The sequence below is a fragment of the Musa acuminata genome, chromosome BXJ1-5 (assembly GCF_036884655.1).
Source record: "Musa acuminata AAA Group cultivar baxijiao chromosome BXJ1-5, Cavendish_Baxijiao_AAA, whole genome shotgun sequence".
NCBI classification, from domain to species: domain Eukaryota; kingdom Viridiplantae; phylum Streptophyta; class Magnoliopsida; order Zingiberales; family Musaceae; genus Musa; species Musa acuminata.
Window position 1 is genome coordinate 4,815,240 of NC_088331.1, and position 24,556 is coordinate 4,839,795.

General features: G+C 40.7%; 2 protein-coding genes and 1 long non-coding RNA gene across 6 annotated transcripts; 1 reads left to right on the top strand and 2 right to left on the bottom strand.

Annotated features, from left to right (window-relative positions):
* Positions 1 to 314: 314 nt before the first annotated feature.
* On the bottom strand, positions 315 to 10,511 carry LOC135673204 (homeobox-leucine zipper protein ATHB-15-like). Of its 2 annotated transcripts, none has more exons than XM_065182002.1 (18): positions 9,091 to 10,511; positions 8,823 to 8,982; positions 8,639 to 8,739; positions 8,457 to 8,547; positions 8,140 to 8,235; positions 7,960 to 8,073; positions 7,785 to 7,868; positions 7,519 to 7,674; positions 7,328 to 7,399; positions 6,998 to 7,104; positions 6,712 to 6,904; positions 5,733 to 5,918; positions 5,525 to 5,602; positions 4,982 to 5,116; positions 4,519 to 4,844; positions 3,797 to 3,902; positions 1,041 to 1,190; positions 315 to 705 (listed from the first exon to the last, which is right to left on the bottom strand). In XM_065182002.1, exons 1-18 carry the CDS (start codon positions 9,303 to 9,305, stop codon positions 559 to 561), a joined length of 2,517 nt encoding a protein of 838 aa, XP_065038074.1. In that variant the 5' UTR covers positions 9,306 to 10,511; the 3' UTR covers positions 315 to 558. The 2 variants fall into 2 exon arrangements, with proteins under 2 accessions (XP_065038074.1, XP_065038073.1); XM_065182001.1 differs by having other exon boundaries at positions 7,325 to 7,399.
* A 3,461-nt stretch (positions 10,512 to 13,972) lies between these two features.
* LOC135673203 (uncharacterized) lies at positions 13,973 to 16,286 on the top strand. Of its 3 annotated transcripts, XR_010513261.1 has the most exons (4): positions 13,973 to 13,985; positions 14,089 to 14,216; positions 15,909 to 15,952; positions 16,059 to 16,286. It is a non-coding gene; the product is annotated as an uncharacterized LOC135673203 (long non-coding RNA). The 3 variants fall into 3 exon arrangements; XR_010513262.1 differs by lacking the exon at positions 13,973 to 13,985 and having other exon boundaries at positions 14,080 to 14,216; positions 15,909 to 15,967; XR_010513260.1 differs by lacking the exon at positions 13,973 to 13,985 and having other exon boundaries at positions 14,080 to 14,216.
* A 6,593-nt stretch (positions 16,287 to 22,879) lies between these two features.
* On the bottom strand, positions 22,880 to 24,455 carry LOC135673206 (ethylene-responsive transcription factor TINY-like). The gene has a single exon (XM_065182005.1). It carries the CDS (start codon positions 23,903 to 23,905, stop codon positions 23,186 to 23,188), a length of 720 nt encoding a protein of 239 aa, XP_065038077.1. The 5' UTR covers positions 23,906 to 24,455; the 3' UTR covers positions 22,880 to 23,185.
* Positions 24,456 to 24,556: the final 101 nt, after the last annotated feature.

The window sequence follows — 24,556 nt, forward strand, 5'->3', positions numbered from 1 at the left end:
TTTGTTCTTTTGTTTTACCTATGAAGTTCTCTTTTCATTTTCTCCCCATGTGTGTGAGTTTCTTGGATCTTGAACATGTCCCTAGATTCTCCGGGATCTGTTCCTTGCATAGAATAGTATACAGGATGGTGAATCTCAAAGATTAAACTCCGGACCCTAATAGCATATTCCAGTTCTAAATCTTTATGGATTGCAACTGTCTTTGACAAGTTGCCTATATCCTGCTGGAGAGATTTTGTTGCCACTATTTTAGCATGAATAGATCCACCAATCAAACAAATCACACAACCTGTTGATACGAGGAAATTTGAACATGCAGATAGAAAACCAAACATGCATTTTGACACTCGGAACATCGTAGCATTTTAAATATGTTGTTTGCAGCCCAAGATTGATAATACATGACCTTCGGACGTGATTGACAAACTAAACTTGAGATATATGGTAACTACAAATAAGAACTTTCTTAGTTTGTTTAACGGGGGATCAGTGACATCAACATGGACAACAAAGAAGTAACTGCGCCTGCATCTTCTTTTCATTATTTGGAAAGGGTAGTTAAACGAAGGACCAATTAACAAACATGAAGCATATGCAGTGGGCATTGTCTTCGTTGTCGAGCACTTTCCAAGCAACAGCTCTTTCATAGGAAACAGGCCTGCCCATGCTAGAAATGCAGAGGCCAGCTTGAAGGCAAATGGAACCCTGCACATAGAAGAAGGAACATGAAATCTAAATGAAAATTCCAAAGATGTTGACCAGGATTAAGTAGATATGTGAATCTTAGATAGAGCTAGGGATACTTGTGTTATATAGGCTATTATCATGTGTTGTTATACACCACAGGAGACAAGATTTCTGCCCCTAAGATCCTACTATAAAGAAGCATGAGATTTAAGAGTGTGAAGTCTGCAAAAATCAGCTCCTAAAGCAAAGCCTTCGACATATAAATATTTTGTTTAATGTGTGTATAATCATATAAATATTTTATGTATATTCTAAACACTGAACAATAGAAAATTTGTTGAGAGGTCATGAACCTGTTGAATTACATGAGGTAGCTCTGCGCAGATCATCTTCCTTCCTTCATCAACAAAAATCTTTTCCAGAGTGATATCCTGTAAGGCAATTAGTGTTGTCTCAAGCATGTCAAGACCAGCCTGGTTGGCGAAGGTGAAGACTGGCATAGCCTGCACAAAAATCAACACATAAAATTATTAGTATTTCTACAATATAAATGTCAAACAAAACACAATAAAAAAGAACTAGTAGGCAATTAATACATAGCTGTCTTGTAGGTAAGTAGTCAATGGTGGACAGAAGGATCTAAAATTGCAGTGTAGCAGTTACAGGTAAAAACTTCTATGACCATCCAATGTCTTTCTTGAAGACCTCATTTAGTCAACACAGGGTTAATATAATCCCCCAAGACATTAATCCCTTTCAGCTTGAAACTAGTTTGAGTTGAATTGTTTCCCTTTTTTTCATCCTTGTGCTACTGTCCATTCCAGAATTGGAATCTGCTACACAGCTGCCCTTCACTCCCATCTTAGTTATCCATCAGTTCTGTACTCCCGCGCATTCTGTTTCCTCTCCACCATTTGCTCCTTCCATTGTGCGATTCTGTCCTAGCATCAGAACATTGTGATGCCGACTACTATAAACCCCAACTGACCACACCCCACTGTCAAACCCATCATGTCACTATCACATAGCACAGGCATCACCTAGCAATATTGGGCATCTAAATAGTACATTTGTGGGGCTTCTGCATGAGATTTGAATGCATATGGAAACTGAACAGATTTGATCGATCTTTTTCCTAAATTATAACTGCTACCTTCCTAGAAATCATTCTGACTGTAATCTTCTGGATTAAATTTCACTAATTGTTTGCTATCTTGATCCCAGATCTTGGTATCTTAAAACACCAACTTAGTAACCATGTATATCTGAACAACTGTCACAGACTAATGAATAGTACGCTGTATCATACATTTTCATCTACAATAACTTTACCTCAAGTCAAATTAATTCCTCTCAAAAAGCATATAAGTTGACGATCATCATTCTGACTATTGTTTTCTGATTATTGTTGGCAAAAAGATTTATGGAACCTAAAACCATTTTATGTTTGTCATGTGAGCATAATCACTTTGGTTTAAAAGATAAACCCTAAGTACCTCAACACTCTGTTATGCAATCTCAAGCCAAATTTTCAAGTCAGTTCAGACTGGAGTTTTTTTAACAAAGACTATACCCGTAAAATAGACAGATCATCTGCAACCAGGTAAATCCACTAGCAAAATTATGTAATGCCAAGGTGTCATCAGTATTATTCTTTATATTCAATTATTGCATCAATACAACTTCAATAGACTAAGTTAACAGTCTAGAAGTCAAATAAATTTTGATGACAGGGTATTTTATCGGATGGCATTGCTCTCTTGTTAAATACACTGCACCTGTCTACATTTTTCATTTTAAGTTCCTGTTTCTCTTTTAAAGCATCATCTCACTAAATGTAATATCCTTTTTAGCAAATACGTTTTGGTATCCACATTAACGATATACTATTCATTTATCATGATCTATATATAACCAGACAACCTTTTGAATAGTACAATTACACGTTTTTGCACTCTAAATAAAGATCAAAATTTGTCATTTACTGTACCATACATTTAAATATATTTTTATTACCACATTCATGCCAAGCCATAACCTATTTTCCAAGAATTGATGTATAAGCATATCATATTGCCTTCTGGTGTCCCATGTTGAAATCCATGATTTATAGGTTAGGGTTCTCTTAACAAAAAAACATCTGTGTTCTACTTGACTAAAATATATATACCATGCTTTATTTACTTGGTCCTCGAAAATTGAGTTGAATGGGATGCACTCATCCTCTCTGTCCTTTCTTCCTACTCTTATTTTCAGTTTTACCTATATGACCCTCTCTTAGCTCCTTTGTTTTGAGTTTAGAGTTAGGACATGAGCTTTGGAGGAAAATCAGCAGTCAGTAGTGTTTTTACTTTATTCAATAAGTGAGTCAGGAGTAAGAAGTAAGCACTTATATTAGTTGCATTCAATTCTTTTGCATAGTTGCATTCAATTCTTTAGAGTTCTTTAGAAACGGCTAACGCGTGCTTTATCACTTCATATTATGGGCTGCTCATGTTCACTGCTCCAGGATAAACTATCTAAAGTTAATCTTTGTCGTGGATATCTAACCATCTGTTGTAGTGTTGCCCTCTACCTCCTATCTACTGTCATCTTGGACAATTTCATTACTGTTGGTTGCTCACTGTTATAGTGTTACCAATTATGCTGCCCCAACATACACATCTGCTATACATCAATCCACTATAGCAGATTGGTTCCGGGTTGATCAGAGCAATCTGCCAGCAGGATCTGGTCGGTGTTCTGTGGCCTACCGGTGCGTTAGATGGGCTCAAGGAAAACAGTGGTATATAATGGTGAAGCTCAACTTGACCAATATATCTTAATTATTTTCACACTACATAAAATGGCAGTACCATAAGCAAGCAAATATCAGATGTAATGGTAAAAAGAAGTTTCTGTAGCAACTCAAGTGGAAAGACTAGCATGGTTCAAAATTGTCCAAATACATGTTCTATACAACTAAAGTGAGAAAGATAATCATCTCAGGAGGTGATAACTATAAAACAACAGCAGTCAAGAAAATTAATATGAAAACATGATCTATAAATCATGAAGATATTTTGATTCTAGCTATAGAAGAACTTGGAAGAAAAGGGCAAATACAAACCTTCAAAGAACAGCAAATGATAGCATCTGAGTGATGCCAAAGCATCTTCAGAAGTGAGTCACTATTATCTGCAGAAGGTTTAAGAAATTCAGCTCCTGAATAAGACCTGTAGAAAGAGGCAATACACTGGCAGAATTAGATGTCTTAATTTACGTTGCTATTAACAAATTAAAAAAATACTTGGAAATGCAATTTGAGTAACCATTTACTAAAAAACTGTGGTGGATTGATAGTTTTTAGAGAAATCTGGGAAGCTATAATGCTTGTGCATGGATGGAACTGGGAAAGCTTAAGGGTAAAGACATTTTTTATGAGCACTGTTAAGTTTCTGGTGCTAATTTGTTGCAGAACTGTTATATTCATAGTACAATTTGGTTCAGATAAAGGCATAGTTTATCCTTCTGTGACTAAAAATTTTGAAGAGAATTGTTTCATCATGTGTGAATTTACAATACATAATTGTCTGCATTCGTGCATATATTAAAAATATGAATATCTTATGCAAACTGCTTTTCTTACTTCATGCAAACAACTTATAGTTGCTCTTCTACTGTCACTCACATGCTATCTTGTAAAGTAATAGAACATCAAATTGAATCTAACAGAAAGGCTCCTGTTAATGCAGGATCTAGGGAGGATTTTCTTTTTTTACATACTTACCTCCACAAGTAATACTTATAAGATGGATACAGGGAAGTTTATAACTTAAGATGATGACAAACCTGTAGCTGTGACAAATCCAACAAGCAAGTGTTGCAGCTTCTGGACTTCCAGGTGGTATCCGGAGACCGCCATGAGATCCAAGATGTGAAGGTGAGAGAGTTAATGATAGCCTTTGCACAGAGGCTATGATGTTACGAATGTATTGTCGGGCCATGGATGCCACATCCTCTTGGAGGTGGCTCTCAAAAGCAAATTGAAATGCTATAGTCATCACAGATCTAATGTTTCCACGATTACCAGAATAATCATTATGTACTTGGCTGCCTGTTGGTCCAACCTCAAGAGCAGAAGCAAGGTCCAAAGTGCGATTAGGACTATTAGTGTCCTGAATAAAGCACCATAAAAATAAATACATGAAAATCTTATATATATTCTGTGTGTATAGCTCAGAGATAAAACAATTTATCAACAAATGCTTACAAATCAAGTCATTATTTTGTCTCATATTATCCGTGTCCTTACCGTCTTAAAGTCAAGAGGAATAATACGAAAACCAGAAGGCAGCAGTGGGGCATCATCAGCAAAAGATGCATCTATTGGGGCAAATATAAGCTCAGAACAGGTACCAACAGCATTCTCATCCACTCCATTGCAGAGCTGCCAAACCAGTTGTCATCATGAGTATCACTATAATTATCTAATACCTAAATGGTTTATATCCAGAAATAAAAGATGAGAATGATTTTTAACAAAGAGGTGATTTATTAAATAAATGGATTTCAAGATGTAAAGGAAAATTTAGAATGACAAAAGTGTAATCAACTGACTCTACTAGAAAGAAGTTGGCACTTCAATTAAAGCTAATCAACCTGTCAGAATTGACATCGGTGTTATAGATGAATATTTCAATCTTATATGACTAGTCAACAATAAAATTATAGCTACTAGTAATTCATTTTTCAGTAATGTTTCTCTAGATTTTCCTTAAAAGAATAAAAGCCGCAGCCACATTAATGTCTCTGCTGTGCCAATAATTAAGTTCTGAAGCAAGAAGTGGAGACATACTTGCAACAGGTACAGATCTCGGGGCATAGGCATTTCCCGATTGTGGCCAATGCTTTCGAACTTAATTACCTCCAAGAACTGGCAAGGAAAAGATAGGAATAAGATATTAGTATCAAAGTCACAGAGCTAACTGAGGAGCAGTGATGATGGGTAAAGTGCTAACATTAATCATCCAACATAATAAAATTAAAGAAGTGCGATTGACTACCTCTTCATGCTCGAGTGTGTGAGCCAGAGGTAGTATGACCTGACCACCAGAGCATCCAGTGAGAGATATGGGTAAAGTGTGGGGTATGGCCTTAACAGATGCAGCAGAGTAGCCATCTATGTTGCTGTCTGCCCACTCCGATCGGTGCTCCCGCAGAAACCTCAGGAGCATTGGTGGAGATATGTTCTAATAAATATAGATAGGTAGGATGATGCCAGAAACAATACTGATTAAATTGAACTAAAAAATCAAAATGACAGATCTTTACAACTCTATCAACTATCCAGAAGATACTAACACCATTGTTAATCAACATAGCAATATTCAACTTTCTATGGCAATGTTATGCAGGTAAGCTATTGTAAGGATTTCAGTTTCGGTACAGTACCAGTCTTAACCCATTAAACTAGCATGATACAGCTATTACCAGATGGGGCATTGACTCACATCACATAATACCAATGAATAATATAATAAAAAAATAAAAATCCTTGATTAACATAGTAAGGCATTATTTACGAGCATTATAATTAAGAAATAAATCATCAGGTAAGCAGGTGCCGTGACCAACTTCATTTCAACCAGCTGGCTTTTTTACTTTAATTTTTATTACAATTTATACTAAATTAATACTGTAATAAAGACCATATAGCAGTGAATCTCATACGTGCCGTATAACTTATTGCTGAAGATGCCTCAAAAATTGAAATCCATCACTTGCAAACTAAAATATAATCAGTCAGATGGCAGTTGCTTATCAAATTTTCTCATATAGTGCTTAAATGCAAAAAATCTGAGGAAGTTGCATGCATGCAATATTATCTAAATAGATAACAATCATCTCAAGGAGTTGGTGTTGCGCAAAACCCTCGGTAATGTCTATTACTGTTCTATGATTTTTTTTTTGTTTGAAATTTTGGACATCTTTAATTAAAAAAAACACTGAAAACAAAGAAACATTTAAGTTGAACTTACCGACCTGTAAAAGCATGGTAGCCTTGGCACAAAGCACAGAACTGGTTGTTGAGGGGCATCCATTCACAAAACTAAGATTTAAACCCATCAGCTTGCTACAAGATGAGTTGACAAGAACTGTTATGTCTTCCATGCCATCACTACTGACCATAGACCAACCGTCATCCACAAATCCATTAACTGCTTCATTAAATCCCCTGCATGTAAATATGCGTGAATTTCTTGTTGGAAAAAATCCATAAAAAAAAGACACAGACGGTCAAAAGGCTCAAAAAAATACTAGTTAGCACCTGCTGAGCCTCTGGCTAAGTGCTCTTAGAGCTGCAGGTCGTTTGCCCCATCCAGATACAGAAGAATGAGTAGTTTCATGTGCAATCTGTCTTAGATGTCGTAAAGCCTGTAAAGCAGTATAATTTAGCAAAATAATAAAGAAATACAGTTGCTCATGGTAAAGCACAATGTGTGCCAAAGTGTGCACAATAACAATTTTTCTGCAGTAGGAAACTATTGCAGGATTATTTTCTATTGCCAAGATAAAACAAAACCAATCTGGGTAAAATTTCAATGCAACAATTCCACTCTGAATTAATAATAAAAAGTAGGGGGAGGTTACTAACAACCATTGTCGTCTTCTGAGAAAGCACCGTAGATGATTCATATAGTGGCCTTAGAACTTCGGGCACACTCCAAGGCTGTTTCATGACCAAAATAGCCAACATTAGAATTACAGATATGCTTACAAGCAAAAAAAGATGGACCATATATGCCTAATCTAGATAAAAACAATTGAATTAACCAAAACTATTTTTACCTCCAAATCCAAATGATAAACAATGTGAATGACAGACCCACCACCTTCACATGGTCTTATCAAGTAACCACTTGGCAGCATTTCTGCCCTGACGAATGGTTGCACGGTGGGCATGCTTGGACCACCTAGCGTGCTATTGAGTGATCTTTCACAAACCTTACACATATTGAGATAGATGTAAGATTGTAAGGGGGACACGATCACAAAACAAGGTTGAATCACTGGAGAACAAGCATTGTGCAAGTGACAAGAACATTCTAGCTTACCACGAGACTTCTGTCTTCAAGAATTGATGTATATCTTAGCAACCAGAAGTCCCGAGCAGGTGCCAGTGTTGTCGGTGCATAAACCTACAACTAAGTCACGTTAGTTTGCCAAAATAATTTCATCAGGTGCCAGAAGTAGTGAGACATGAATTTGCATAAATCTTGATAAATTCACCTGCATGTACAGAAGCTCAATGGTTCCATTACTGCCGGTCGGCAGTACATTAATGATCTCCACAGATCGACAGTCTCGAAACCACGATAGCCGATCTTTTAGGATTTCTGCAACCTAAAACACACTAACAGATAAGACTAAACACAGGCAGCAATCGGTTTACTCCCAGTGTGAACATACCTTTGTAGGTTCAAGGCCTACAAGGCCACAAGCTCGTGCCGCCACACCAGTGCAACCATGTGAGATAGCAACGATTCCAATGGAATCTGGACCAGGCTGCTCAGTAAAAGAGGAGAGATTAATGGAGAAGAATGCTCAACTCATCTCAAATATAAAAGGGAAAGCATTAAAGGACCAAGACTCGTTGAAGAACCAGAATGATACATATACATGCACATATGTTCATCCTTCTTTCTAGATTTTGCTTTCGGACCTTCATATTCAGGGAAATCGATCATCAAAAATAACAAACGAGAAATCAAAAAGGGTGCTCACACCTTCATCCCAGGCATTTGGACCCACTCAATAGCAGTCCCAGTAGCCTTAGACAGAAACTCTGTTAAAGTTTCCTCTGCAATGGACATTAGTCTGCAAGCACAATGCACTTTGTTGGAGGCAGCCATGAAGTACCTAAAGAAGACAAATTGTACACCAGAGGGAACAGCAATCTTTGGCATACCCAGCAGGACTAGCATCCCTTGGTGGATGCTGAGGTGTCAAATGTTGCTGACCATTTGTCACCACCGACTCACAGCTTGTGTTCGTCGTCGTTAAGGCAGCCTGTTCAATTGAAAGAACCAAACCACAATTTAGAAGCCAATGTAGGATGACAACATCAACGATAAACTTCTCATAAAGCACACATTTTGCGTCTGCTGACGGAAGTAACCATTCTCGTCGACCATCTGAGACACCTGCTTCTGCAACCTGTCATTTTCCTCCATCAAAAGCTTATTCATTGCCGTCAGCTTCCTGTTCACAGCCTGAAGTCGTGCTGCTTCCTTTCGCTGTTTCTCACGGCACCTAATAGGAAAAGACAACACAAGAAGTTTTGAATAAAAGCATATAATATGTACAACCATAATGCATAAAATCAGTAGCAAGAAATTGTTAGCTGGAAAACATCGATACCTCCTGTTCTGGAACCAAACCTTGATCTGCTTGGGCTCGATGTTGGACAGGATGGGGCACTCCCTAATGAGCTGCTGCCGCCGCATTGAGCTTGGCTTCGGGCACTCATGGTACAGTCTCTCGAGTGCTTCCACCTGCTCCGGAGTGTACCGGACATACTTTCCTGGGTCGACGATGCCCATCTTCCCTTCCTCGCAAGAAGTTAGAGCTATCATATCTCAAGGAACAGCAGTCGAAGGCTAGGGTTCTCCACCGTTATTTAGCACCCTTTTCAGGGACGATACAAGACGTCGCAGAGAGTCCAAATCTGTGATCTTTTTTTTCCCTTTTTAACATTCGCAACAAAAAGGAGCAATCTCTTTCATCAAATCCCCAACAAAATCACCACTTTAATCACCAAAAGCTCGGGAATTCAAGCCGAGACCACAACAACCGCAAGCACAAGAAAGGCCGGGCCTTTTCGAGATTGAAGATCTCCTAAAAGACCTCAACACCAGAGACCAGCGTTGAACAGATACAGTGGCATGCGCAGCGAGTAGAAGAGCGTGAAGCCTCGAATAATTGAAGGCTTTATGAGATGCCTCTGAAGATTCTTCGAACCTTTTCTTTTCCTTTCAATTTTTTTCCTTTCTCTTTCACTTCTTATATTGCCGAATCTTCTTTCTTTCTCGTCCTTTTTAGTTCTTTAAGCCCTGCGGCCATAATTCCCAGCTGCGTCCTCTCGTTCTCCAAAGCTAGCACGCTGCGAAAGAGATTTAAAAATAGGAAGGATTGCGGAACTACCGGTTTCCTCGAGATCCGAGGCAAGGCCTCCCTTAGCGGGACGCGGCCGAGTCGCCGACTCGGATCTGAGTCGTTTCGCCGTTTGGTTGCAAGAATCCCTGGGAAAAGAAAGCAGCTAGGGGCGATTTCTCGGCATCCGGAGCTCGATTAAAGGCGCTGAGGCGAGATATCACCCAAGATCCGCAGCCTTTCCTCGGATCGGCGCCGAAATCCAGTCTTTCCCAACAGCTAAACCCAATAAATGGCAGCGAAAGCAAAAGACGGGCCGGTGGCAGCGACTCGTACCTGCAACCCTCGATCTACACTTCACCCCACAACAGTACCCATCGGTGCGGTCGTACGGCGAGGCACCAAATCCCTTTCTGCGGCTTTATCGGCTGACCGTCCCCGCCCTTGGCGACACCTTGTTAGGGTTTCCGACGACGAAAACAAAGGAAAAGGGCGACCACCCAACGGCTTGGAACCATCAAAATCTCGAACTTCAATGAGAAAAAGGAAGGGAAAGGTGCGATCTTTGATCGAAATCCGACCGCGGCTGCTCTCCGCGACTCGATTTCTTCGTCGAAGGAAGGAAACAAAGGCTAAATTTGCGCAGATATCACTCTTCTCTCTCTCTCTCTCTCTCTCTCTCTCTCTCTCTCTCTCTGTGTGCGGTGCTTCGTCTTGGAGACGAGATCACAGTATGTCAGAGTGACGGAGGCGAGCAAGCGCTTATATAAGACGACAATTCTTTGACGGAAATATCCTCGTTTCAGCTGCGAATTTTATGGAGCTGCCACTTCACACAGTTAAATAACATATGTTACAATTACCATAATACCCCTTTCATTAATTTTGCCTATTTTATCTTTTTCATGACTAAGATCTAAGAGAGCTGTTCAAATTAATCCCTAAATTCGTAGGGGTAACATAATAATCACAGCATTTTGGCCAATTAAAACTAACTTAATTTTAGATTAAGCTTATACATCATGAACAAGCTAGATCTATGTGAGAACTTATGATTTGTTACATCCTGTCATTTTTGTGATTAGTGCAGCATATGCAGGGGCACGCATGTCAAAATCTCAATACTCAGTGTTCTAATCTGTTCAGAGATGTGCATCACTGTGTATTAATCAATGAAAAGCCCAAAGAACTGAAAGAAATAGTTCCGAGTCACATCATCTTTTATTTTCCTTCAATCGGAGGGTAATTAAACGAGTAAGAGAATATGAAGAATGACTCATGCATGTGTATTTGTATTGGAATGTTTCTGACATGAATCATGAGAACAGACAAAGGAGTAGCAGTCACTGGCTGTTCATCGTTACATTTGTTGAGCTGAGATTGCATGAGAATTCCATCGAGATGTACCTTCAGATTACCATTACGAACAAAGATTAGCATGTAAAATTATGCGATTAAATCTTTCAAGTTTATCGAAGCCGCATGTTTTGTAGTTCAGATAAGAAAGTGGTGAGTCAAGAATTTTCATGGATCTTCCTCCATCTGAAAGAAACATGGAAGTCATGAAAGGAGCTGTTGGACATGATCCCCTGCCTGTGGCAAGGACAATTGTTGAGTCCCACTCTGTTGATAGAATTTAACATTTAGGATATTATTTTATACAAATCAAAATGCAAATATACTGAGGACTAATTGTAAATATTTTGGCATCAGTGGTATGTAAATGGAAAGAAGGAAAGCAGAAAGCAATGGCTTGGAGGGTTGTGAGGGTGACAGAGGACAGAATTATGAGGGTTTTTGCATGCGCCTCGATTTCCTCCTCCCTGCACTCCACGTATACATGTCGAAAAAGACTACGTACGATCGTATGGCGTAGCCGTAACGTATGAGATAACGTAGCCCGTATCACCAAGAAAAGTGTATGGTCATCATCATACATGTGAATACAGAGCAGCGCTTGCAGACTTAAAAGCCACAAACATGCATGATTTAATGGAGAAGACGTTGTTGTCAGTTTAGATGTGATGGCCTGCGTCGACTCGTCATCTGCTACCCATCCCCGGAAGTATGGTTTAGGGGTCTCATGTGTAACACAGTTGCAGAGTGGATTAGCGTTTGCAGCATAGAATGACACATCAAGAAAACTTTCCTACGAATACATGCTGATCAACTCACAGGCAAATGACACAAGGTGTGCCGACCAGTTGGAATCTGAAACATGGACCGAGCGCTTTATGATCAGGATCATTAAGATGATAAGGATGCTGAAAAGGTGGAGGGAGAAAACCCAGGGCCGTGGCTGTGGCTAGGAGTGGCGTGGACAGGGAAATGTGATGGGACTGGGGGATGATGGTGATTGGAGTCTTGTCATGGGGGCTCAGATTGGCAGGTGAGAAGGCCTGAAACCAATGTAATGCCTTGGGTATGTCTCTGATGGGGACTGGGATTGGGAAACTTGGCCTTTAGTCATATCAGTGTGGCATAAAGTTGGCTCAGGGGAGGTCTGGGAGCGCAGGGAGGCCTCCCATCTCCATGATCGCCAACATGGGTGGCTCTGCTTGCTTGGATAGCAATGGCGGACAGGGCTTTGAGTTGGTACACAACAGCTGAGACCTCATGAAAGCTTTTTGTAGCAGTAGTCGAACACAATTGCTCTTAACCGGAGATTAGCATTCTTCCTTGCCTTACCCGCGACTGAGAGAATGAATGGAGAGGCAATGAGATCACAACAGGGAGCCAAAGAAGAGGCCTCATGCTCGTGTTAACATGTTGCCAGTTGGCGGGGACACGCGTGACCTCTGCTTGGTTTAAACCATGGCGTGTGCGCCATTCGGGTGCAGGAGCTCGCAGCAGGGCTCTCCTTTTCTGTAGCTCTCTTACGTCATCTTCCATTAATCATCTCGGCGTCTGCCATTAATGTCTGTCGCCCTTTCACGTTTCTCTCAGCATGCACTTGTGCGTGCATGATTTGTGCGAACGGAGCATAAGAAAACGCTGATGTTTACAGCCTCACGCTATGGATGCAGGTAAGATATGAGAAGAAAAGCTACACGAAAGCAAGCAGATCATGTGTGATTCTGCATCAGCTGAAGGTATATAAGCTTATTAATCTACCTGTCAGCTTTGTCGTTCATCTTAAATGGTGATCTCGACAAAGCAGATTGAGGTCACACTTGTTTCAAGATGACAAAGATCTACAAACTCCAGATACTTACAAGAAATTTATACCTCCTAATGCTGGAGAAGAAAGAGTTGGCTCAGGACTGAGGCATCACGACCATTCTTTTCCATCCAAAAGCTGAGTATTGGATGAGGAGGAGGAGGAGGGATTCAAGGGAAAGCAGACGACGGAAATCAAGGAATGAAGGGGACAAATGAGATGGTGTCAGTGCAGCAGCAACATTGACTGAGCCCACAGCGCCATATAGAATCCTTCCCTCATCGTCATAACCAGCATCAAAAGCATACAAGAGCAAGCAGCATGATAAAGAATGTATATAGAAGAGCAGGAAGGGCCCATCAGCGGCGAGAAAGCAGAAAAAGCTTGCACTCGTCTCATCCGCCCACTTGGATGAACCTCTTATTTTAATCCCTGGATTCGGATCGTCTAAGTATTCTAATTAGTTTGACATTTAAAACGGATGCATGGAAGAGATGGTGGTGGTGGTGGGAGAGGAGATAGTGGTGGTGGTGCCACCCCTCAGGGAAAGGAAGCAAGCCGTGTGCTTTGTTTAGCTTATCCATACTTGTAAACATTCAAGCATAATCCTCCATAGTGACCTTATTTTATTTTCCTTTAATTTAGTTTATTTTCTCGATCAATATTTCAATCCTTCGTGCCAACCTCGAGCTGACTTAATCCAGTTGGAGATTGCAGTTTCAATCGGTCCACCATTTAGTGAGCCGGTCTTTTCGCAATTGGACTGATCGATCAATTGAGCCGGCCTTTCGTCTATTGGGCCGTCTCGGAATTGCCGTCTCAGCAACAAGTAGGGTTTTGCTCCCGCAAACTAAGCCGCCTCGCGACGCTCAGCAGCCATGGCGTCTCGCTGTTGCTCGATCTCGAGACCCGCTCTTTCCTTCCTCAAGCACGCGGCCAAGAGACCCGCGCGTACTTTTGTCGCCCCGAATGCTTCCTCTCTTCCTTGTCCTCCGTCACGAAGGCAAATCTCTCTCTCTCTCTCTCTCTCTCTCATACCCTACTTCTGCCGGTATTTGCGGAGACGGATTTTGATTGGTTTTGATCTCTCTTTCTTGCAGTGGCAGTGTTTATCGGGAATTGGGGTCGCTTCGGACCCTCCTGCCGCTCCACAGCGCGGTTTCTTCAGCTCGGTTGATCTCGAGGCTTGGGATCGATGCCTGCGGGAGCTCCTCGTCGAGGTCCTTGTCCCAGGGTACGCTCTGCGGCTCCGACCCCGGTGTCTGATCTCCCAAGATGTGTTCTTTTTCGCTTGGTTGAGTAAGCAGCCACTGGTTTCTTGGTTCTTTGTTTTAATTCCCTTTTGATACGTGTATTGACTGCATAATTGTCATTAGACATTGTTGATGTTTTTGATGGTAGAGATATTAAGTCGTTGAAATTGAATTACAAGTTGGATTCGAGGCAGCATGGGAATCTATTTAAGCTTCAAAAAAGATCAAGCAAATGCGTCAACTTTGAAATTTTTTTACCATTTACTAATTTATTGGAATTAAATTAAAAAATTTTGAAGATAGAAACAGGTCACAATTAGGCAATCAGAAAGATCTTATAATTCAATTTTAGATCTCTCTGCGAGTCTCTTTTCCTCGGCATTGTTTGACTAGCTACAGGGAAAAGATCGAATAAAAATAATGCAACATTATGTTCCTGATGCTTGCTTCTCCTTATATGGTGCTTCCTTCATTGACATTCTCAACTTTGTACTCATTGTGTTTGATAACCATTTATAGCTATGAGTTGTAATCCGCTGATTGATATTTATCAAATAGGTTTGCTGACTTCTAAGTGATATTTGCTTTCGGTCTCTAGGCCTCAGACAGAGTTTATCAATTAGGTTTTGGCTTCAGACAATTTATCCCTGAATTGGCAAATTCAAGATAACATTGGATATAATATTTAACTTGGGTTGAGTTGCTGCCAATTCCTTCCTTTTATATTGCATATGCTGAACATACACATATTATTCCTTTTTGCTCTTCAAGAAACTTTGCCATCTCTTTTTCATATGGGATACATCATTTTTTCTCTCCTTTAGTTTCGAATTATAGTTGACTAGGTGGTTTCATGGTTGAAAGTCAGGACAATACTTATGATTGCTCTAGTAATAGGAATATATTGGTGATCTATCAAGTTCCAGTGCAGTAAGGAGGGAGAGAGAGAAGTGGATATATGGCCATTTTTGACCGAGATAAATTGCCTTCCTGATCTTAGAGTTGGACATGCTACCATGTAGATGCTGCTATGTTTAATAAGTCTGCATGTTAAATTGCTTAAGAACCTAAAAGCTATGAAGCACAGGCACACGGGACACAGATATGGCGATACATCATTACGTCATTTTTTTTTAAATTAAGACATGGACATGGTATCTATATATATATATATATATATATATTATACAGTTTATTCAAATTATTATAGCAATTTAACCAGATGCAGTAAAAAGAACACAGATTTTAAAAAATAAAAACTAAAATTGTTTAATAATATGTTAACAGTTTAATAAAAACAAAAAATAACAAATTAATGGTGAATTCCTAGAAAAAGCCCTTGAGTTTGAGAATTTTCTTTTGAGTGTAGTCATGTGAAAAGACTGTTTTACTCCTGCCTCAATTGGACCCACTGCTGCTTCCCGCTCTGCACTGCCGCTACCTCCGCCACTGCCTCTGCACCCTCACTGGACCCAGGGGTGTCGTGGGTGTGGGCATAACTTTTGTCTATTAACATAGCATAACATGTTTTTCGTGGGCCTTCTTTGTAACTGTGCTGATTCTTTTCTTCAGCTGACTATTCAGATGCGGCCACTTGTCTTTCATAATTCATTTTTTCTTGCATTCATTCCTTTAGCAAGAAAGAGCTGATATATTCTCTTATTTTTCTACAGAGCTGGGTCTTTCGGTGCCTCGATAAAAGATCTTGCAGCATTAGGTGAAGTTTGCTTCCGTCTGTGTCCCTCCAATGGAGTCAATTCATTTTTTCTTGCTTTCATTCCTTTAGCAAGAAAGGGCTGATATATTCTCTTATTTTCCTACAGAGCTGAGTCTTTCGGTGCCTTGATAAAAGATCTTGCAGCATTAGGTGAAGTTTGCATCCATCTTTGTCCCTCTGATGGGATCATGGTCATTTATCTTTTATGAACGGTTCACGCAAGTTCTGATACAATAAGGATTAGTCATAGACATTCTATAGCTTGCCTCCAACTTGTAGTGCACGATACATTTGCTGTAATTTACTTTCTTACTTCACATTTGTTACTTCTTCATCCAGAAGAGCTACACTCCAGTGATTTTTATGAGCTTTTGCTACTTTATACATTGAAGTAACTCCACAACATCCATATAGCTTTAGGTAGTAGTACCTGTTTATTATACTCTCCTGGTCTATCCAAGAGTTGCAAAGTTATCTATTGTCCTATTGTTTCTCTCTCTTTTTTTTTTCCTTTTAATATTCTATTTGCTCATGTATCCCAATGTGGGAAAATTTTCTCCCAAATATGATTAACATGACAATAATTAGATAAAAGTTGTTGCCATCACAACCCATCAGCCCAAGATCCCACATCAACTTCTCAAGCACAAATACTTAACTTGATCAATAGGCCTTTGCCATCAAATTTTGTTTACGAGGCTTGATCGATGACCCATCAAACCAAAGTGTACCAAGTTAATCATTATTGAATTTGATATACTTAAGATGTTCTTCTGTGTTTTTTTTATGTTGTTCTTGTGTTTGGTACATGGAAGTATAATAATTTGAAGTACCAGATATGAAAATTCTTGTACCTTTTCTAATAAAAAAACCACATCAAGATAAGGTAGGTATTCAATTCTTTCACTCGATACAAATTAGTATGAACTTAGAACTTTAATTGGTGACTGGGGCCACTCTTGTCGCCTACTTGCATTGCACATATAGTTACCCATCAAATCATCATCATCATTTTTTTCTTATTAAAACCCAAGATGGCCAAGGAATTGATGCCATATTGATTTGGCTTTGATTCCTTTTTGAACAACCATTGATCCATGGACTTGTGTGATCTTGAGCAACCTTAAAATATGATATCGCGAATAGTTCATAATGTATAATTATATGTATTTCTGCATGCCTATAACAAAGGAATATGCAGCAGTATGTGGCGAAGAATTCCATGCTATTCTCAGCAGAAGTTTGCATAGAGAGAGAGAGAGAGGGAACTGACACAATATGCGTACAAATGTCAAGAACTAGGTAGAAGAACTTTACATATAAATATAGAGAGAGGGATGAACTTGATGATGAATAAGAGGTATCAGTGCTGCGAAGGTGATATGATGGTTTTGGTTTCACTATCATGAGATCGGGCTGACAACGATGTGGTGTCCTACGTGATATCATGTGACGCTGCAGATGATCACGAATCATTATACTACTTGATGGGTTGTCATTTGGGGAAGTGGGGAGCGTAGCTACCCGCGTTGCTTGATCGGCAAACCTCTCAAGCCAATGATTAAGAATCTTTCTTGCGAAGAAGACAATGCCTAAGCAACCAAAGAAGAAAGACTTTCCTGTTCTAGCTATGCTCCCCGTTCTTCTGTATCATCACTGCAACCCACTACAAAATATAATAGTCAAAATGATCTCTGCGTTTCAGATCAAGAGCCACGAGGCTTGATGGAAGAAGAGGTCACGACCATCGTGCAGTCTGATGGAAGAGGTCAAATCCCCCCCCCCCCCCTCCCTGTCCTCCACTGTGTGCAGAAAAGTGCGGCCCCAATGCAAGGCCTGTTCTAATCAGGTCGCCCAGCTCACAGTCTGAATCGACGGATCGTCTTCTCGGAACTGCGACGGCGTGCGAGGACGCGAGACGTCTGTTTCCATTCATGCAGAGGCAGCGTTGGTCGGACAAAATCTTCCTACAGCCGCAAATCTTGAAAAGGTTGACTTTTGCCCGATGGGGCAACGCAATATTGACTGGTGGCCCAGTCAATGCCCCACATGGCGATACACGCGTCACGCAGCGCTTGTGCCGACAGTCGCTTTCGAAGCTACACCCGATGTCCCCCGGCGGCTTTCCATCAGACGGCGACGCTCTGGTGATGGCAGAACTATTGGGACGGCATCAACTCGTCACTCGACAGTGGAGTGAGGTGGTGTGACACCCACAATCCATGCTTTTGTATTGCTAATGTGAGTCATAACACCATGATCACAAGCTAATCTTCTCTGATCACCAGCCTATTCTTTTCCCGGTCCACAAAACCTGATCTATATGTGGTGCCAATCAGCTAGTATTTTAGAAGATAAAGTGTCATTTTTTCTGCATTTTCCGATCGCGAATTTCTATAAGGTGAAGTGTCATTATCCTACTTTGTCCAATCACCCAGGCAAAATCTTGGAGATCTTTGTAGGGTTTCTGTCTCTCTGCGTGGAGAAGGGAGCATGAAGGCTCCACAAAAATGAAGTATAAGCATCACCAGCCACTTTGGTAGCTCTGGTGAGGTGGATGCTGGGTGGAAGATGGATCCTGCTGATGCATGCAGCTGTGGATGGCAATCACACTCGAACAGATGCCTCTATGTTTCCTTCCCCCTTCTTTTCTGCTTGTGGAGCCTGCCATTGTTTAGCCTGTGGGAGTAGAGTTGGCTGTCACCTCTCTCTTCTAGATCTGTCACTCGACTCTTGCCAGACAATCGCCGCATCATCATCATCATGTCCAACCGATGAACGAAAGATGAATTGCTGTAGTACGTTAACATGTAATGATCAGCAAAGCTTTTCTTCGGATAAAGCCGTTCCGAAGCAGTAACTTGAAGCCGAGCGACTCTGGAAGCTGCACAGGGACGAAGGAAAGCGTGGTTTCCTGAAGAAAGCAGACAAATGAGAGCCTGTCATGAACTGAGGTTGTAGGGATTCCCTACATCATGGGATGGAGAGCTCTCCTCCGCAGATGATGCATACAATGATCACTAGCAGATTCCCAACTACAAGTCATGCCTACGAATTAATGGACGTGTTGTCGAGCTGTGTGACAACGGTATATGTTTGTCCCATCTGCCTTGCAAGTGATATGGAAGCAATCATGAAGTCAGAAGGTGAAACAAAAATATGGAGCATTTATAAGCAACTTCTTTTACTGATATACGAGTAAAAATGTACCACCATAACAATGTATCGTAGACGTACTCAAAGAAATGAAAATAATGACTAAGAAAGCACTCGAGGAGTACACTTTGTTTTTTCTTCTCTCTTAACTGAGTGAGCTCCACATTTATTTGATCAAGTATTATTTATTTTCTATTTTGTGGCAGCATCTCATCATTGGATTCCTGCATTATGGTCCTAACAGATGCCAATTTGTCTTGGCATGTTGATAGCTTGTGACATGAGAGCTAAGGTACTAGAAATGGACAATAGGCATGTCTGTGAGAGATTGAAGGATGGCTTTTGAATGTGATATATAGTGTACAAACACAAACACACACATAGTTACATATATCCCTTAGGAATGGTATAATCTATCACTGTAATTAGACTCAATCATTACTACTTTTTTTACTGATTGTTTTTGTAGATTAAAGCTCATTCTTCTGCTTGTTGACCAAATCGGCATCGCAATACTATTAAGTCGGAATTCCAATCATGAATATCGATTCGTTGTCTGTTCAACGGGACATCATTTTATTTTAATGAATAATGATGAGTTATATGATTGATTATTCCCATCATATGAATTATTCATGTCGCGTCTTATGGTTTCATCAGTGATATTTTGCTAAATAAAATATACGATTAAAAAATCAACAGATCCAATTTCAAATAAAATGGGGACACTATGGCCAGCTTGTTATTGTTTGATTAAGTCACCAATATAATATCTCACCATTTGATGTACAAAAACACATTGTATTTAACATCTATCTTACTACAAATTTCAAAAAGTAGTACCAAAACAATTGTTTACAATTCATTTCTTAAAACAGTTGTATAAATTCATATTAACATGGTTGAATCAATCAGAATAAAACTGCTAAATTAACCATTATTAACTCAATTTTTTTGACTTCCTTAGCAAGTCTTTTATCAAAATATGGATGTACCATCTCAAAGAAAGCATATATGCCCAAAAGGGAACATATTAGTCAAAATTAGTGGTCTCCAAGGAACTATATGTCAATGTAGCATGTTGACATTTGATTCTGATTATTATTTTTCCCTATAGTCAGACATATAGCCCTATCAATATGTGTGTACATGTGTGCAATGTCTTTCCTTCAATAAAAATCATCTTTACATATACTAAAAAATGTAGGAACAAGACAGTACCCCCTCATCATAAATCATGCTCCCAACCACCACATTATCATGTCCAACTCTTTATCATTCTGATGGTAAAGTCAAGGGAAAACATTGCACTTATAATTTGTACCCTCCACCCTCAACTTTTATGTGGATGCTACATGTCTCCTTATATTTATTTCTACTAGTAATGATGTAGTTGTATGTAGGTCCTTCTTCACATCTTGAAATATCTCAACCACCATGTGTATAATTCTGCTCTAATACCTCCACAATTAATTAAGTGCTAATAGCATTAGGCTAGCATTAGAATGAGATATCATAAGAATGAAGTAGTCTAATCACATGTTAATTCCAAAATTAGAAGGCATAATAAATTATCAAGATAATCTTGTGTTCTTATACATCTTACTATACGAATACGTACATGGACTGATGCTTCAAAAGAAACACATGAATGTTCTCTCTAATATTGATGGCATATGATTATAATATTAGATCTTAGAAGGCATCAAAGTGGACAAGAGGAATTTAGTCGAAGTGACCATTTGATGCTTTCAATAACAAATTAATGAAAAGAATTAAGTGTGGATTTGACAGGACAATTATATATGTGTAATTAATAAGTTAATTAGTTGGGTTCCAAAGTACACTATACTATACAAAATTAGTTTTATGCCCAAACTTCTCTATGATCAATCTTATAATATTCCATTATTTATATGTGCAGATTCCATGATTTTTGTGGGTATAGAATGATCGGTTCAATATGGTTATTGACCTCGAATTAACCATATTAATTTAGAGTAGTTGAAGGGCATGCATGAAACCATTATATATGTATTTTCTCTCCTATTGGTGTATATATAATAAACATACATGTTCTCTACCTAACTCATGCGATAATTATCATTACATAGTTTTGGTGCCAATTCTATTAAGATTAAATGCACATAAAAAATTGTTGTAATCATGTCCTATGCAATAGATGTGTATCAAAAAAAAAATCTTCCACCAATCAATTTTATTTTGGCACTTGAACAATGATTTGTAGTGGTTCCACCACAGTACAAGAGAGAGATACCCAATCAGCCATACCCAAGATAGATAGGTAGAGAACTATCTAAATCAACCATACCCAAGATAGATAGATATCTAAATCTACATTTCAAATCTATGGATGTGGCCTTGGTCAATTGGACCCCTCTATTTCTTGCCCCCAATCCCATTAACTGAATAATAATTTCATGAAAAAGGAGCTGAAAAATCATGAGCTAATTTTTCATATCTGTTTGTATTGATCTCTGATTGGACCATATATATATATTTATATGTATGTATGTATGTATGTATGTATGTATGTATGATCACATTGATAGTGGCTGGGATAGATCTCAACATCACTGCCAAGAGAGGAATGAAGAAGAAGATGCTGCTGACAAGAGGACAAGTCGGATTACGCGTGCTTCATCTGCACAAAGGATTCCAAGTCCAAGCAGCAAACAGCATTCCTTACACCTTCTTCTTCTTCTTCTTCTTCTTCTTCTTGGACGAGGATGTGCCACGGCGTCAGGAGGATGTGCTGTTACGTTGCAGACACCAGGCCGTCTCCTACCCCTGCTCATGTCATTTTACTCCCCATAACCATGGCAAAGTTTTCCATGTCGGACAGCGAGCCGTCGCTGTTATGATGGCCTACTGTTTGGTTTATTCCCGAGCTCCCAAAAGGTGGCTTTCCATGTCCTTAACGTGTTTAGGCAGGAAGAAGAAGGTCACCTAATAGCGGTTTATTCATAGTTTTGGGATCGCTTCTGGGACGATAAGTTGACTGTTCGAAGGTGGTGGGTGTTTGATCGAACGCTCGACAAGGTGTTTGTGGAAAAGCATTCCTGAAATTAAAAGGTTATTGTAAGCTTGTTTTTTGGATAAAAAGGGATAAAATGGGGGAGGGAAGGAGCTAAAAGTTACGATACATCATAAGATCTTGATTTCCTTTGAAGTAATCCGCCAAAGATTTGGTGCTATATATGTACTTCCATTGACAGTACTTGTGGTACCTGAAGGACAAACGGGGTTCCCATCTGCTTACGCTCACTGATTGTGATATCAAGTACGAAGGGAGCAACAATTAGTGTATCACAGCACATGGAGTGACCCAGTGAAGCGTTGAGTCTTCTCCTTTATGCAGATGAAACAGATCTGTAGATGCCATTTCAATGGGTTCTTAGCAGTAAATGAGAGTGAAACCATTCAGTATCTACTGTTACTGAGATCTTTTGAACATATAATTCGCCAAGTAATTGATTATGCTTTTGCAGATTGATTCAATCATTCCTAGTGGAATGTTGGATTCTTTGGTCTGTTGACACTTGACAGCAGAGAATAAGGGAAGCAGCAGCAGCAGCAGTAGGAGAGAGGTGGTCCAAAAGGATGCAACACCTTGTGCAGGATGTGCCAGTTGACTCATTCTGATGTTTAATCTCCATCACTCTTTTTCTTTTCCTGGCAGCAACGAGCAAAGCTGAGGCTGAGCTGAAGGAGTTCAGAAGGAAGAAAGAACAGGAGAATTCCATGCCATGGTCACAAACACAAACAGCACAGAGTTACTATATTCACGCAAATGGAATGCTTCATCCCCTTCTTCTCCAACACTTCTCCCAGAATTCCAGACAACATTGGCTGGAATTTGCTAACATTAATGGCGGACAATAAAAGAAGAATATATGTGGAGAGAGAGAGAGAGAGAGAGAGAGAGGAAAGACAGCCATGATACAGAAGAAGAGCCATCAAGCCCTGATGAAAATTAATGGGCACGAGAAAGCAGAGAGATCAGTAAGCATTAGAGGACGAAGAAGAAGACGAAGACTTCATTAAGCTTGATGCTTAGTCCCATGGAAGAGCCTCGAAGATGGTGGTGGGAACAACAGTGTCCGACGCGGCCCACAGAGGATCTGCGTTCTCCACCCACGACAGCGGGAACGCCCACGCGTCGACCGGGTCTTCGTACAGGAACTCGCCCCCGGAATCGGCCGAGTCGAGGAAGCAGCAACCGTCGTCCAGCCGCGGCAGCTCGACGATCTCCCCGAGCTCGTCGGAGTCGGCCGGGGTCGACGCCGGGTTCTCGGACCGAGCGCCGGGGTCCATCGCGGCGGCCTTGGCGGCGGCCGCTTGCACGTCGCGGGGAGAGAGGGTGGCGGGGCGGGGGAGGGCACTGGCGAGCTCCGGGAAGTTGAGCACCGCGGCGGCGCCCTTGATGCTGAGCGCCGCCACGTCGTGGGCACGCGCCGCCATCTCCGGCGTCGGGAACGTCCCCAGCCAGATGCGCGACTTCTTGCGCGGCTCCCGGATCTCCGACACCCACTTTCCCCAGTTCCGCATCCGGACGCCGCGGTAGACCGGGTGCTTGCTCCGGTCCCGCGGCCGCTTCTCGATGGCGGCGCCGCCGGCACCACCGGCCCCCTTCCTCGATGCTGCCGCAGTCTGCTTTATTCGGTCTTTAAGAGCTTCCGAAATAGAAGGGGAGGAAGAGGAGGACGTCGAGGAGAGGGAAGACATGGAATTGGCGCTACTTTCCGGCTCAGAAGAGTTCGGAGGATCCGCCATTGACGCCAAAAAAGCTATCTTTTTTGTTTGCTCTGGCACTTTGCCCCACTCTGAGGCTATGCATCCAAAAAAGCCAGCTTTTTATGAACTCCCTGCGCTCATCTCCGTGGTATTACAGTGTCCAGACACCGGTGTTTCTAAGCGGCGGCACAGAAGAAGCTAAGAACAGAGGAGACGCTCCATCAACAATGGAATAACCATTTACCACAAACAAGAAAACTTAGCTGATCGCCAATCTCGTTAAGTAGCACGTAACATTTCACACGAAGAAGAGAGCAACTGCATACTGACATTGGCGGCTTCGACACATGATCCCAAAGCTTTCAGGAGAAGAGCAGAAGAGATATATAGATATGCCATCTTCCATCAATGGTAAAATTGTCGGAGAAAATTCTAATCTCCAGTGATAAAGAAAGTGGCTTCAAGTATCGAAATCAACTGCAGAAAGAAGCAGACAAGAGCCAGCATGAAACTACAGCACTTGAGATCACCAGAACGAAGACTCGGAGAGGAAGAGAGAGATGGGTGGGAGAGACAGAAGAGGGAGGGGGGTTTTAGTAGACGAAGAGCAGCTGGGAAGGGCGCAAACGTGCCAAAGCGACACTCTGCTATCACTACCAAATTAGAGTGACCCACACCTCACCCTTGATT

Bases quoted from the DNA above. Each gene is read 5' to 3' on its own strand.
- LOC135673204 (XM_065182001.1), bottom strand. From the start codon at position 9,305: ATGATAGCTCTAACTTCTTGCGAGGAAGGGAAGATGGGCATCGTCGAC. The intron at 8,983-9,090 runs GTATCGATGTTT...TTTTCCTATTAG, and splicing joins GTTTGGTTCCAGAACAGGAG to GTGCCGTGAGAAACAGCGAA. The intron at 5,117-5,524 runs GTATGTCTCCAC...CTGGTTTGGCAG, and splicing joins GAGATCTGTACCTGTTGCAA to CTCTGCAATGGAGTGGATGA.
- LOC135673206 (XM_065182005.1), bottom strand. From the start codon at position 23,905: ATGGCGGATCCTCCGAACTCTTCTGAGCCGGAAAGTAGCGCCAATTCC.